Genomic DNA, 16,499 nt, shown 5'->3' on the forward strand with positions numbered 1-16,499 from the left:
TCTCCTGAATGAGGAAATCCCTCTTTGTGGGTTTTTCTCACGAATGAAGTCCTTTTCTTTTAACAGTATTTCCATGCTTCAAGCACAGTGCTGTGTGGCAAAGGCAGACTGATTGCTAAAGGCTCAGACGTGTGAAAGAAGACTTCCTTTTATTTTGCTATGAGCCATTTCTCCTTAAAAATAAACTTTTTTTTCTTGTGCCATTTAATCACTAGAAGTTGCTAGCTGGATAGCAAACTTAGGACTAAGATAGCAGTTTTGGGGATTTTAAACATCTTGATAATGGTACAGATCACTCAAAATGATCTTGAAACCATTCTGTCTCATTAAGATTGAAAGGACGGTCATTCAGCAAGTGCAGATTTATGGCTGATGTGATCTTTATTTTGTAATGTCTGAGTAATTTTCTTGTCACTGAGACATTCGATTATTTGATGGAATTGATATGGGCACGGAAAAAGCAGAACAACAAATAAAGAGCCTGGGGTGGTTTCCACTGGCAAAAATGTGAAATCCTTGCAAGGTTAGAGGTAGCCTACAATGTTCACACCAAACCTTGTCTAATAGCCTTTTGCATTCAAGCCACAACCAGAGGCAGAATTTGCTTCTCATCATGAGATTATTTAGCCCTTTTGCTACATTGGGAGCAGAATGGGTTTGAAACAACCTGGGAGAGGCCGCATCAGTTATTGTGCGAGCTCCCTGTTTCAAACAGAAGCAATAAGGTGTTTTCCAAGTCTTTAGGTTCTGTAAACCTGTATGGGGTAGCAGGTACCACTAACTCTTACCGTCTGTGAGACAATCTGCAGCTAGGAAATAGTCTCATAGAAGCTATTGCTATGTAAAGATTTGGGTTTTTACTAGGAGTGAAATTTAAGGATCTTTTGATGCTCATGAGCAACCACATGAATCCCAGACCTTTTCAGTGTAGCCCACCAAGTTCTCCTTCTTTATTAACTTTTGCCTTTGTTTTTCTGATTCTGGATACCACAATTACACAGCAGGCTTTTACTGCTTCCCCAAAACCAACAGGAGAAAAACCAGACTATCTCTGATGCAACGGCACTGAGGTGAATGGAGTTACAACAGAGAAAAAGTCTCAAGGTTTTCAGAGAGACTAGATACCCTTTAATGAATTACCTGTCTGCTTCTTTTTAGACTGCTAACAAGCCAGTAAAACAGAGACTGTACCATGTGTGCAAAGTCAGTCAGTGTGGCTTTCTGTATTTGAGATGATGACAGATTGCTTGCTAAACACCAGACCCAGGCTACAATAATGGCTTTGCTTTTTCAGAGGGACAGTTGCTCAATATCTTCTGCTTTAGAAAGCATTATAGCACCAATTTTTCACTGGTTCTTCTGCCCATTAAAGTTGTCAAAATGCTGTATGCCATTTTCTCTAAATGAATCCAGAGTTGATTCTCTCTTTGTCCTGGCCAGCTGTCTTCCAGGCTGGAGTCCAGATCAGCAAAGGTCTTTCAGTTACTTCTGACACTCCAGTGATGCATGTGTACACCTATGCATTGCACGCAGTGAGCATGAGGACATACTTGGCTTTTCCTTTTGGCTCTAGGCATCTCCTTGTTCAGTCTGTCATGTTTTCCTTTGTTTACAGATAGTCACTGTGAAGGATATGGCTCACTCTGGATACTTAGAAGGGACCTCATGAAATCATCTGGACTTAAAAAGCAGGCCTAATTCAAGTGTTTCTGTTGAACCTGTGCCTTGACTAGCAATGTCACATCACCTATGGATCTTGTTAATTCAGCTTTAGCATAATATTCAACTGTTTTCTCCAGTCATGCAACATGCTTGGAGTTGGCAAGTGAATATATATTATCAGTAACTAAAGGAAAATGTAGTTTCTTCCTTTTGCTGTTCAAATTATTGCCAATTTGTACTTCAGATCTGAAGTTTGTAAAACTAAGATTTTATGCTGCCCTATAACAAGTATGTCTTTATGGTTGAATGAAATCTGTCCCTGGAAACTTGGGTTAAGACATTATCCTGAAGAGTCCAAAGCAAACGAAAATAGTAGAAATCCTATCAATAATTAGTTGTCTGGCAGTTAGATGAGACTGAAGAGAATGAGATATGCAACAGCAGTATTTTCATTGCCCAAAGGAAAAAAATATGAAAACCCACACTAAAGAGAAGTAGCTCTAGCTATGAACAGTCTTTGTGGGGGACACCTCAAAAATTTGATGAAGACAGGGCTTTAATCAGAAGTCTTACTGGTATTATTGATTGGCCATGATAAATGGGGAAGGCCATGCCTGGACTGTGTATCTGAAAGATCACTAATGAGCACTGTTAAAAGGTCTTTCAGTCCCCAGCAGCTTCTCTTCTACAGAAAGTAGTAGCTTTTAATTCTAACGTGTAAGTGAATGCCAGACAGCAATGATAGGGAAGGCAGACCCAACTTAGCTGGAAGATGCTCATTTAGAGGGGCTGGAAAGAGAAGACTGCTTTCGAATACCCAAGGTATTGATTTTTGTCTATTTGACACTAAACTGGCAATGACTTACCCAGATTAACTGATGTGAAGTGCAGAATTAGCTATATTAGGCAAACCATTTCCCTTATTTTAAATCTGTTTCCCCTCAAAGGGCAATCCAGAGCCAAGTTCAAACCAACCAGCTCCAGCAGCAGAAGCAGAAGAGGTCTCTGGAAATGTGAACTGCAGGGTTAGGTCAAGGACAAGGCTGCTATCCCATAGACAAACCAATGCATGTATTTGCTTTAAGCAGGGGTGGGATCTTACCCTACGTGTTAAAAAAAAACTTGATCCTCTGCCCAAAGGCTTTCCCTGAGCAAGTTGTAGCTTACTTACTTTCTTGCTACTACCCTGTGAGTGGAAAGGATGAACTCTAAGGAGAATGAGTAGAGAGCCAGAGCCAATGCTGGTTTTGTTGCTCTTGATGTCAAAAAAGGTCATATGGACTAACGTCCTATTATTGGAAATGTCTTTCTTTCCCTGGTAGTAGCTCCCATGACCATCACTGAATGGAGCCTTCAATTGTAAGTGAGCATCTGGAGCACTATCAGAAGTGAAAGTCAACCTCTTGCGAGTGCCCCAGGCTTGAAAAAGCGCCTCCCACCTTCTCCAGAAAAAGGCAAAACAGGCAGACCGACTACCTGTAATATCCCTTAGAAAGGCCACTCTGCTGCTCCCAACATCTGCTGCTCTCAAAAATGCAAAGTTGTCTATGCCTTAAACTTGCTTTTGGTTAGCTTCACTCTAATTCTCAGCTTGGCCAGATGTAGCTGCATTGTTCATCTCACTTTCTGACAAGGTCACAGTGGGAAATGTGGTGAACATCCTCTAAAGGAAACCAAATTTTCAAGTAGTTGCTGACCAGAACAGTGAGGACTATCTGCATCTAACCCACTATAACAAAACATGGCATTTCACCAGGATATGTTGGCCTTACAAAATGGCAGGCAAACTGTGTAGAGGTGACAGATAAGAAAACTAGATGAAAGTCATGATGGGCATTAGTCAAGAAACTTAAAAAACAAGGACTGACTACAGAATGAGAACAACAAGAAATTCAAGCTGAAAGCATACTAGCTTCCCTCACTGGAGCTAGTCACAGGAATATCATTCACCTTCAATAGGCTAATCTGACACTGGTTAGTGCCAGAAAAATTGTAACTTCGTATTTTGCATTTAATTTAAGATTGTATGTGTAAAAAAAGTACAGATTGTTTTATTAGTGTTTTACACAATAATTTAATATGTCTTTTCAAAGCAAAAGAATAGTAAACCCAGCTTGTTATTCCTTCACAACCTTGATGTTTAATTCATGTTTTGGTTTCAGGTTTCTCCAACGTACTATGTAATTTTTACCACCAATTTGGACGTTTGTTCTGTGTTGACTTTGCCTCCCATTGAGTTACTTTTTTGCCTGCCATATTTAATCCACTGATTAGTAGTTTTAAATCACAAAGGATACCTAAATATGATGTAGGAAATGAAAGTTTTAAAAGTAGTTTTGGGCTTTATAAACATAAATGTGGGAGGCAAATTTAATGGAAACTTAGCTAAGAGACTGAAAGAATCCCTGATGCCAGCAGAATTCCTTCTTTCAGTGTAATATTACAATAAAAAAAGACAAGCCAAACTCTGATACAGAGAGGAGAGTTCAAGAGCTCTACAAAATTTTATTTTGAGTTTTGTTCTTCCTTTAAGGCCTAATTTCTTCTCAACAATCAGTGGAGAAGAAATATTGCAGTAATTCATTTGAACATGGAGTGTCAGCTGGGGTTTCATCTAACTTATGTTTTCTCTGCAAATTAGCACGTAGGCACCATGAAGACAAAGCTCTTAAATTACAGGTACAAAGGGCAAAATGAATGCTTGACACATTACCATTTGTTGCTTGGTGTTACAGAAGGGATATCTTGGATGAAACAGTACTTCTCTTTCTCTGCATCTTTCCCTTGGCATTCAAACCAAGCTGGTGAGCAGTGGAACAGTGGCCACCAAGATGTCTTAAGGTCTGTGAGCAAGATGTGCACTACCCACCTTCCTATATTTTTTTCCACACTTTAGGGGGGAAAGGAAATTTTGTCCTTGCCCTGGACAGCTGTGACTTGGTACGGCTGTGACAGAAGACTCATCCCTGGTGGGCACTGATGACTGTTCAGTCAAAGAAGGTTTAGAAATGAGTGTAGCAAAGAAGGGGCCTCAAGAAGAGAGCAAAGCCTGGGGAAAAGATAGTGCTAGAGGTTCCAATGGAGAAAGAATCTTGAAAACTGGATTGAAAGGAGGAAGAGAAACTTTTGTACAGTTTCCTTATTGCTATTGCTTCCTACACACACATAAACGTGTCAAAGCAAGATATTGAGCAATGGTCTCTTCAACTTGATATGCTGTTTCTGATGCTGAGTAATGTCTGAGTTTTCTGGTAAGCCTCAGAACTGACAGCCTTATATAAAACTCTCGAGTGAAATTCTGCTAAATTCCAGTTGCTTAGGGGCTGGGTTACAGTCCAGAAGGATCCCATCCACATCTACTGTAAGCAGATCTCTGCAGATTTATATCTGCAAAAGGCCTTCCCTAACCCATAGGACCAAATTATCTTTATGGATCAAGAGCAAGTTTTTGAATCCTGGAAAGTATTTTTTCCCCCAAAATCTGACTTCCAGAGACTAGTTACACATACTTCAGGAGAGCGTCTAATCAACTATAGATGTACTGTATTTTTTTACCTTTGATGTTAATTTGCCATATTCTGTCTGCTTTATCATGAAACCTACATCTATCTGGCCTTCACATTCTCTCTTCTCCCTGGATAAATCTTCCATCTAAACCAAATAGTTTTAATTTTCTTTCCACTCAAAACTGTACCAAATCCTCTTAAATAATTATTTATCCCTTTCTATTTCTACGATTTCCTTTTCTTTCCCTGGCAAAGGACCAGAGGTGATGTCAGCTCTGCTATGAGCGCAGTTGTTGGCGGCACAGGATGCACTACATGCTAATCACATGAATATTTATCCAGCTCCTTGGAGGGGTTTTGAAGCTACTCTCAGGGCCATACTCGGACAGCTAGTTTAAAGCCAGTTTAGTTTTCTCTGCAACATGCTGTGATGTTCTGTTACAATACTCACAATTATGTTGTTCACTTTCTTTTTCTTACCAGAAACTCACACATTATTTATTTAACTTATTACAGCTGTGATTGCCCAACAAGCAGATATTTACATCAAAACATTCCTAAGAATACTCAAGTGGCAACAGTTAATGAGTGATGAGGATGTATGGGAATTTGAAGCCATGTTTTCCAATGTGCCTAACCAATGACTTGCACATGAAATTTTCTCCATTACTGGTTGCCCAACTACCAGAAACTTTGAAATTACTGTTAAAAGCATTTAAGTGTTTTTGTTCATCACCATTATTGTAGGTAAGTCAATACATTGGCACCTCCTGAGACAATTTTTCTTCTTCCAGACATTTCAAAATAATATTGATACTACACTTTGCTGCTGGCTATTCACATTATCCTGAAGATATTCACATCAAGAAGGACATTTATTCTAGAAAAGTGTGATATATGTAAAACAACTCAGTGAAATCAAAGTATGTCACGTTACACAGATTCGAGTCTTCCAGTCAGTACTTCTTTGTGGTGGAGAAACGGTCATTGTGTTCTAACCTTTCTTCAAATGTCTAATCTAGTTTCAAAACTTCATAATTGTTTGAAAGTGAAAATCTGAGATTGCAGTTTGTTGTTATGTGTGTACAAAAAGCCAACATTGCCCAAGTACTGATATTTAAGTTGAAATGTGTTAAATTGCCTGGCTAGTTCATACGACAATGTTCTTGGATGCTTGTCTGAAAGGGAAATGTAGAGCTTAATGCATACATACCTTTGTATCCCAGAATGGCTACTGTGATTGTTAACAGGGCACATAAAATGTATAATAAGATGATTGAAAACTTTAGTGCCCAGTTATTTTTACACTTGGTACATTGACTCCCCTCTTGAATACCTGCAAAAGAAAATTTAAAACAATTTAAAACAATGGCAAAGAACATGTTGCTGGTTTTATCTCCCCATATGTTTTCTTTTGTTTCCTAAAGAACAAATTATTTATGCAAGCAGATTATATATGGGTGCCTTTTTGCCTGTGCTGCCTGGATGGCCTTCATAGTGGTTAAATCACCAGTTCAGTGAAATAGTGACGTTTACTAAACATCTTTAATATGGGGAAGAGAAGTAGGTTCTGCTTCACTGAAAAACCATTGACTTTCCTGAGAGACAGGGCTATCTTCTGTGCTAACAACATTATAGTGAGCTTTGGAAGTCAGATGTTGATTAGCATTTTCTCTGTCAGGGATCACACTGCAGCAGCTCTTTCTTAGCATTCAGTCTCCCTATAGGGGCAATAGGAGACAGTAAATGCTCTGGCAGGAGGAAAACACAGAAATAAAATAGAATTCTGAAAACCTGGGTAGGAGTACTGGTCCTGCTTTGTAACCATTGCCACAGATGGTTATCATGAGAACACCTTCCTTCCATAACAAGAGAGACTTTTTTTCTTACTTTTGGGGGTTTGGAGAATACTATTACCACAGAAAAGAAGGAGTGCTTTACTAATAAAGCCATTGGTACATCCACAGAAAAAATGCTGGTGAATTTCTCCTTGTAGACAAGCTTAAGAAAAAGGGCCTCAAGTTGATGAAAGAAAACAGGCCTTTACTGTTTTATATTTTAGTTATTTTGAAGAATGGCTTGATATCTTTGAGTCTATTAGGGAAGCAATTATCCTCTTTTGTCCATGTGCTCCTCAGGAACAGCTTGAGAGCATTGGAACCATCAAATATTAATCAGAAACACAAATGTGTAAAAACCTGAAAACTGGAGCACTGTGCTGGAACAAATGGGCGGGATTTATCCCTCTTTCCAAGGTGCATTAAGCAGGCCAAGATTAATCTAACTTTCTATGTCTGTCATAAAATGCATTTCTTTGACATTTCACTCTATTTGTGTACTATTAGGGGAGTCCCACAGGAAAGCTTTAAGCTCTAACAAATTCTATGTACTAGATTACTTAACTAATCAAAACTTGCTCTGTAGCTTTTTATGAGTAACTTATATTTCCCTTGAGGTCTAACCCACAGATGATTTTACTTTTTGAAACCCATGACCTTCTGCAGAGTGGTTTTTTATTTTTCATTTTTTAAGAGAAAAGCATGGGCCACTTCCCCTGGGTTCACAGAAAATGGGTGACCAATATACCAAATTAAGTCAACTGTATTTCTCTCTCAAAAAAAAGCATTTTCCAGTGACTTCCCTAAGCCCAAGGAACTTGAAGGAGGAGGGATTACCATATTGTAGCAACTCAGGAAGAGGATTTATACAAAGTTTATTTGACAAGGCATTTTCCTCAATACTCCCTGCACATATATGAGCTGTGGCTAAGGCAGAAATGTATCTCTCGTAGGTCAGTCCACTTTCCTCGTTACATCATCACACGTTTTTTAGTAAACTTTTCAGCTGTGACATCACATTCTGTTGCCATGTGATGAAAGCAATGTCATAAATTTGGTTTCCTTGGGGTTTAGGCATAAGATCAATTGGGAACATCTGGTTCTTTTTCAGGAACAGGAATGTTAGGGGAAAATGAGACAAAGACTTGCAAGCATAAACCCAAGAACAGAAACTCTAGAGGGGAAAGGCTTCTCTCCTGCCTGTGAGGTGAGAAGGGTGGGAGCTGGCACAGAGACAGGTAGTTGTATAGCCCATTTATTGGTGACTTGGATTTGGAAGGCTGGTAATTCCTGCATCACAAAAGAAAAGGTGAAGGGTCCATAATTCAGTAGCCAAGTCTTATGGATCCTGATGCGTGGGCTGGCTTTCTTTGTTTGGCTGACAGTCTCACAGAGTTTGCTACTGAGGAAGCTCTAATTGCTGAAAAAGCCAGAAAGTGCAGTTTTCTAAAGGTTTGCAATAGGTATTCAGAGACTGAAATTATTTCACAGTGGGAACTTGTGGTGTTTGGAGCACCATTTTGCTGCTCTTAGCTGGTACTAATGGGACTCATTGAGCCCTTGTGCACTTCCTTCCCTGAAGAGTTTAAAATTCAGATTACATTTTGGTAAGTCTTTGAAAATCCCACACATCAAAAACCACAAGAAGCTTGGGGCAAAAATCACATCACATTCATCTTCTAAATACACAGATAACAAAAAGCTTGATCCTCCTTATTTTACTGTAATTGAAGCAGACCTAGATCCTTATCGGGGAAGACTGATAGACTGCAGAGGTACAAAACACAGAGAAAGGCAGAAATAAAAATAAAGCCTTTGACAGCAATTGCACACAGAAAAGTTTCACTTGATAACTGTCTCACATTAAGATTACTCATTTTATGACATGACCTGCTTTCTGTCACCATACTCTGGCTTCCTGGGTAGGGTAATGAGCTGAAACTTCACTGATGTCACTGGATATATTGCAGTTCACATCAAGCATCATGTACATTCCAGTGCTTCATAAGGATCTAGTTTCACTTGTCTTAGCCTTCTCTATTCCTGGTTCAATAAAACAGCACTTCGGCTTTTCGGAACTTTTACTTTCAGCGTATTTCAAACTGACATCAGAACAGCACCCCAACAAAAGCCAGACCTTTCCATCCTTTAACAGTCCAGCACTGTTGGTATCAATAACAGAAACCCAGTATACTAAAGTAATCATACAGGTTAGAGTGATTCCATTAACTGAACTGGGCTAGAACTGTGTATAGCATTGCTTGCTGGGACTTAGTGCCTGTCAGCCTAAAAGTGCATCTGACTGCCATTGAACCCCCACTACCCTCATCTAGCATGCCCCAGGTCTAGGGCTGGAGTGAAAAACCAGGGAGCTCTAACAATCTCCTTTGTTTTCCTTTACCTAGAGATTGACACAGTAAAGTCTTTCAGAGCTATTAAATTTGGTCTGTATTGCAAATACATAGTTCTTAACTCTGCTGCTAGTAACAGCTGATGTTCTAGTTTACTAAACATATAAAAATTACTATAAAAATACCAAAGATAGTGGTACCTTGAAGAAAAGATTTGGAAGGCTCATTACAATGTCTTTCTGTGCAGTTAAATAATTCAGGCTATAAGCAAAGACAAAAGCCTCTCTGTGTAGGTATGAATTACACTATAATCAGGGCTCCACAACCTCCCCAGCACAGCGCCTGACTTCAACTTGCCCTGTTGCCCTTCCCCACTACCTAAGGATCATGCTCAAATAAGATTTTCTGATATAGAAGATGCATTTAATTCACGCTGTGAAGACACATTTTAATTGAAAGGTTGCTCTGAAAAGCTCTGATAGCCAAAACATTAAGCAACAACAAATGGGAGACAATTAAAAATGCTTACTGTGATTACACAAAACCCAGCATATTGGCACAAAATCTTGCAGTTTTACCACAAAAGCTGAAAATCAAGGCTTGAAGGAGCCCATGCTTGGGCTTTAATTTGACAAAACTTCCCCAGTTTCATCCACTCAACTGCTTGCTGCCATGGCTTAACAAAATGCAGTGTTCTTCCAGGAGATGTATCACATCTCGTAAACGGACAGGGAAAGACCCTACACATCCCATCGACAGAAGATATGTAAAACCTGCAAAAGGGTGTTCTTGGCTGAAGTCAGCTCTTCTCTGTTTGGTAGTGATGCTCCTAGTGCAGCACACACCTCTCTGTGTCCTGTACACGTGTTTTCAAAGGTTAGTCTGCTCCCAGACATTTGTCACTGACTTCCAAACCCATGGAGCCAGGGTCACTCCTGCATAACACACATTTCTCATTGCCGATTTCACCAATGTTTAATAAATATCAGATGGGACACAATGTGCCTCATTTCACTGGACACATGCTTTTTTCCATTCTTTCCCCCAACTTATTTTAATAAGAGCTCTGGTTTTTCTGCCTCACTGTTGGGAAGACATCTGGCCAAACAGACAGCAACCTAGTACAAAGAGATCCTGCTGGCTCACATGCTTTGGGGACCCCCTTCTCTGCAAACCAAGATGGTCACAAAAAAATATGCAAGTGAGACATCCCCCTGTTACCAGGCTTTGTAGTATTTGTTTTTATAGCATTGCATTCCAGGGACTGAAGACTTTGTTCTCACACAGGGGGTATACATCTGCAGACTCCTTTTGGGCTCCAAGAAGAGGTTTTGATGAAGGAGGAGCTGGGCTTTTCGGTTTTTGTTTGTTTGTTTGTGGTTTTTTGTTGTTGTTGCTGTTCCATGGTTTTTAATGGGAGATTAAATATCTTTTCTCTTTGACCACCTTACAAAATGCCTGACTCCTCAACTATGTTATGCTCCAGGAGCACATCTTTGAATGCTGGAATATGACATACACACGCACTTTTTTTCCTGAATAATTCTCTTAGGAGTATTTGCCTCTGTGTTCTTTTCTTGGCTCTTGCTGCAGGATCATAGGTGGCCTCATAATATTTCTGCTAGCAAATCAGTTTTGACATAGATGTAAGGTTCCCTTCATAACCCTGACAAAAATATGTACTGATAAGATGAAGAAATGCAGTGCAGGAAACAAAAATACATTAGTTCAGAGGGGTTTTCCCTGTGGTGATTCACTGAAAAGAGATAACACCCCTTGAATTTCGGAAGGAAGACTGCAAGCCTAGCTGGCAGCCTTCAAATGATAAATTTCTCTAAGCTAAGGTTTTCAAAGCTGATGAGAGGTAGATCTAATACCTATATTTAAAGGGACATGAGCAAACTAGGATAATAAAAAGTGTTTTTATAAATACATTAATAGCAAAAGGAGGAACAAGGAAAACCTTCATTCTTTATTGGATGTGGGGGAAATATAGTCACCAAAGATGAGGAAAAGGCTGAGATACTCAACACCTTCTTTGCCTCAGTTTTCAACAGTAAGACAGGTCATCTTCAGGACAACTGGCCTCCTGAGCTGGTAGACAGGGATGGGGAGCTCACCCTGTAATCCAGGAGGAAGCAGTTAGTGACCCGCTGACCCACTTAGATGCTCACAAGTCTACAGGACCAGATGGGATCCATCTAAGGGAATGAGGGAGCCGGAAGAAGAGCTTTCCAAGCTGCCCTCCATCATTTATAATCAGTCTTGGCTCACTGGGGAGGTCCCAGATGACTGGAAGTTGGCCAATGTGATGCCCATCCATAAGAAGGGCCAGAAGGAGGATCTGAGGAACTACAGGCCTGTCAGCCTGACCTTGGTGCCCAGCAAGGTTATGGAGCAGATCATCCTGAGTGTGTTCACATGGCACATACAGGACAGACAGGGGATCAGACCCAGCCAGCACAGGTTTAGGAGAGGCAGGTCCTGCCTGACCAATCTGATCTCCTTTTATGACCAGGTGACCCATCTAGTGGATGAGGGGAAGGCTGTGGGTGTTTTCTACCTGGACTTCAGCAAAACCTTTGACACCATCTCCCATAGCATACTCCTGGAAAAGCTGGCAGCCCACGGCTTGAACAGGGGCACTCTCTTCTGGGTTAAGAACTGGCTGGAGGGCTGAGCCCAGAGAGTGGTGGTGAATGGTGTTGCATCCACTTATGTCCAGTGGTGTCCCCCAGTGATCAGTGTTCAGACCTGTTTAATATCTTTACTGATGATTTAGATGAGGGGATTGAGTCCATCATCAGCAAATTTACAGATGACACCAAGCTGGGGGGGAGCATCGATCAGCTGGAAGGCAGGAGGGCTCTTCAGAGGGTCCTGGACAGGCTGGATAGATGGGCTGAATCCAATGGTATGGGGTTCAGCAAGACCAAGTACTGGGTCCTGCACTTTGACCACAACAACCCCACGGAGCACAGGCTGGGCACAGAGTGGCTGGAGAGCAGCCAGGCAGAAAGGGACCTGGGAGTTTGGATTGACAGGAAGCTGAACATGAGCCAGCAGTGTGCCCAGGTGGCCAAGAAGACCAGTGGCATCCTGACCTGTATCAGGAACAGTATGGCCAACAGGACCAGGGAAGTGATACTTCCCTTGTATTCGGCACTGGTGAGGCCACACCTCGAGTACTGTGTCCAGTTCTGGCCCCTCAGGTTAGGAAGATTGTTGAGGTGCTGTGAGGAGAGGCTAAGGGAGCTGGGGTTGTTTAGCCTGGAGAAGAGGAGGCTCAGGGGAGACCTTATTGCTCTCTGCAACTACCTGAAAGGAGGTTGTAGCCTGGTGGGGGTTGGTCTGTTCTCCCAGTCAACCAGTGACAGAACAAGATGACACAGACTTAAGCTGCACCAGGGGAGGATTAGGTTGGACATCAGTAAGAACTTCTTCACAGAAAGAGTGATTGGGCATTGGTATGGGCTGCCCAGGGAGGTGGTGTCCACTGTCCCTGGAGGTGTTTAAGAAAAGACTGAATGTGGCACTTAGTGCCATGGTCTAGTTGACAAAGTGGTGTTAGATCATAGGTTGGACTCAATGATCTCAGAGGAATTTTCCAACCCTGTTGATTCTGTGATAATTCTGCGATAACTACATGCATCTATTTCCAACTGTCCTGCCATGGGAAAGTGTCTTTAAGTTCCTTTCCAACCCAAACCATTCTATGATTCAACATATAAGCAGAAGTTAAATACTGAGAGGTACTTAATCATGGAGAGTTGCAACAATGACAAAATCCCAGCAGATTATATCAGCACACTCAAATCAAAAGCATATGCAACTTTGACAACAATAAACTTCATATACCTTTGAGATTCTGGATTCAGACAGCTACAAATTTCTAAGTGAGATTTTTGTCTTCTCTTCTGTGTGGTGTTACAGGTTATTAAGCTATCCTTCATGAAAACAACCCCTGTGATCCTCCTTGAATAGTTTTATTGCAGTCAGCAAAACTGATTATTTGATGGCTCCATATGACTAACGTACCTCAGCAATCACTCTTTATAATGTTTACTATAAGCAAAAATTGAGACTGGTCCATGCCTTTTCTAATTATTATTTTGAGATTAAACTCCTTTCTTCAGTTTAGAGTCTATTCTTACACTGTTAAAACCATACCTTGAGCTAAGTGTAAATAGATCCCCTACATTTTTCCTAGCTAATGTGTAAAGGTCCATGCCTATCCCCAAGTTATTGGATGGACTTTACATGATACTCCAGCCATTGGAAGCATGGCATGTACTGGGGCTTCTCTGAGCAGCTGCCTCTCTAGGTGCTGCATAGTGCCCAGCCCCTCTCTGGCTTTGTGACCTAAATGGTGCTGGACAGCCTCTCTTGAGTGTAAGTGCAAAAAAAGAGCTAACATCATGGTTATTCCACGACCAGTCTGCAGGGAAGTGCAGAGCCCTTAGGCTGTGGTTATGAAGCGCCTGGTTTGGGAAAGCCTTCATCCAAACTGAGCCATTACTCACATCACATCACCCTCATGTGTGCATGTCCATCCCCTGGGCTTTGTGCAGAAGAGCTCTTGACTGAGCAAACCAAGGGCCTTCATTGTACATGACAAAACAGGGGTGATACTACCAAATTCTGTCTGCTGCCCTTCTTCTTAATTCCTTGGTTAGTCTCTTGCCATGATTTCTTTTTGATTTGGCCATAGGGGGAATGTGAGCGTCAGTCTCTCTTCCATTCCACAGTCTTGGCAAGCCCTGTCTCTGCAATGGCAACGGTCCTGCTCACCCAAGTGTTGCAGTGCTGGCTTGTGGGCAGGTGGATTGCAACAGCCTTCTTAACTTAACTGTCAGATTTTTACAATGCCATTGGAAAAAATATTTAGCACAAGCATGCTGTCATTTGTTCCGGAATTTGCTAGTTTTGCTTCTGGTTTTGTAATCAAATAGGCATAAATGCAAAATATGCTTGTTTTGAAAAGGTTTCTGGTTATTTATTAGGAAGCAGTTAAAGTAGCTAAGCTTGAAATCTAAGCAGTGGGTATGTACTCACCTAACTTGTGCCAGTTTTCCTATGCCAGGTGGAAAATCATGAATCATGAAGCATGGCAGCAAGACAGAGGCTGAAACAGCCACTCTATATTTCAAGTAAACACTGCAAGACACAGAGCTTCTTTCTTCATAAATTAATAAATAGCTGGACCAAACCCAAACCACTCCATCTTCACAGGTTTCTACAGTGTTTTGCATAATCTGATTGCCCTGCTGTATAGCTGGTGGCTCGTACAATTAACCTCTAGAGAGGAGAAAACACACCTCAAAAGCCCAATCTGAGAATTTGTGCCTCACAATGCTGTGCAACCTCTGTTGTGGCCAGTGGTGGCAGTTCCTGTGCTTTTATCCTGAATTTCACACTGTGGGATTTCTTATTCACCCTGGTACCCCTTTGTTTTCAAGTGCAAGGTTAGGGACAATCCCAGGTATCAATACAGGCTGGGGGATGAACAGATCGAGAGCAGCCCTGCTGACAAGGACTTGGGGTGCTGGTGGATGAGAGGCTGGCCATGAACCAGAAATGTGCACTTGGAGCCCAGAAGGTCAACTGTATCCTCGGAAGCGTCAGAAGAAGTGTGGCCCACACGTCAAGGGAGGTGATTCTGCCCCTCTCCTCTGCTCTGATGAGACCCCATCTGCGTACAGTTCTGCACCCTCAGCACAGGAAGCACATGGCCACAGAGGAGGCCACAGAGATGATCAGAGGACTGGACCACTTCTCCTGTGTGGACAGGCTGAGAGAGTTGAGGCTGTTCAGCCTGGAGAAGAAAAGGCTCCAGGGAGACCTTATTGCGGTATTTCAGTACTTAAAGGGGCCTTTTAAGAAAGACAGTGACAAACTTTTTAGCAGGGCCTGTTGTGATAGGACAAAGGGTAATGGTTTTAAACTAAAAGAAGGTAGATTCAGATTAGATATAAAGAAGAAGGTTTTTTACCATGAGGGTGGTGAAACACTGTAACTGGCTTGTCTAGACACGCGGTAGGTGTCCCATCCCTGGAAAAATTCAACATCAGGCTGTAGGGGGTTCTAAGTACCTTGATTTAGATGAAGATGTTCCTGCTTATTGCAGGGGGGTTGAACTAGATGACTAACTTTAAAGGTCCCTTACAACCCAAACTGTTTTATGATTCTATGATCCTATGATCCTTGCAGGTATGTAATTATGTGAGACTTTCAGATTGCATTTTAGGAGAACAGTATATTCCTGTTAAAAAAATAAAAGTGTGAGAGGAGTTGTTCCTTAAAGCTTAAGACAATAGAAGAATTCACCATTTACAGGACTTTTCATAATCCTGCCTCTACAGAGCAACTCTCAACACTGAGGGGGCAATGCTGGGCTGGGCCTGGCAGGGTTCACCACGTCCCTCATCCCCTGAAGCTGAAGGAGGACACTTTGTCCCAAGAGCCCAGGGTATGTCAGTAAACATGAGGGATTTTCTTCTCAGGGACACCCTGGAGAAACTCAGCCCTTGATGATCTGCATGTTGCATCCCAAAGCTCTGAATGCAGGGGAAGTCAGGCAAATTCTGCTCCACCAGATTGAGTGTGTTGGAGGCAGCGGCCACTTTCCATAAATCCAAATCCCACATTTGACATAATAAAGAGACTCAGAGGGCCAACACTATTATCTCTGGAAAGCTTTCAGCCTAAGAAATACTTTATTCTATGTAATGTACACAAACCCTTTCATTAAAGGAAGGGAGAACCCTCATTTTCAGCCTGACCATCATCTCTCACTTATTTATATAACCCAGCCAGCATTTTCTCTTTGGCTTTGTTCTTCTTTGCAGCAGACCAGAGATTCACAATGAATTGTCAGAAATCCTAATTACACACTTCAGCAACCATCACCATTTAATTATATAGTATTACCAAACAATGTCCTACTGTGATTAAACACTAAATATTTTAATTGAAAGGATACAAAAAGCTCAACCACAACACAGGCTAAGCAAAGACTGCTGAGAATCTGAACTGTATGCTAGGCAAACATTATGAACAGAAGTGAAGGACCGGTGTGGTAAATTTTATGAAAAATCATGGATTTGCAACAGCTAAAGGTCCAGCCATAGCAACGTGGTAAG

The 16,499-nt window shown here is 41.5% G+C and overlaps 1 protein-coding gene across 1 annotated transcript in view; it reads right to left on the reverse strand.

Moving 5' to 3' along the window:
• Positions 1-16,499, reverse strand: part of COLEC12 (collectin subfamily member 12) — a 102,622-nt gene that overhangs the window by 13,627 nt on the left and 72,496 nt on the right. Inside the window, exon 3 of the mRNA XM_027675664.1 lies at positions 6,382-6,504. Within this exon, the coding sequence (XP_027531465.1) occupies positions 6,382-6,504 (123 nt within the window). The remainder of the gene's footprint in view (positions 1-6,381; positions 6,505-16,499) is intronic.

Source organism: Neopelma chrysocephalum, unplaced genomic scaffold, assembly GCF_003984885.1.
Source record: "Neopelma chrysocephalum unplaced genomic scaffold, ASM398488v2 Primary Assembly neopelma1_22, whole genome shotgun sequence".
NCBI classification, from domain to species: Eukaryota; Metazoa; Chordata; class Aves; order Passeriformes; family Pipridae; genus Neopelma; species Neopelma chrysocephalum.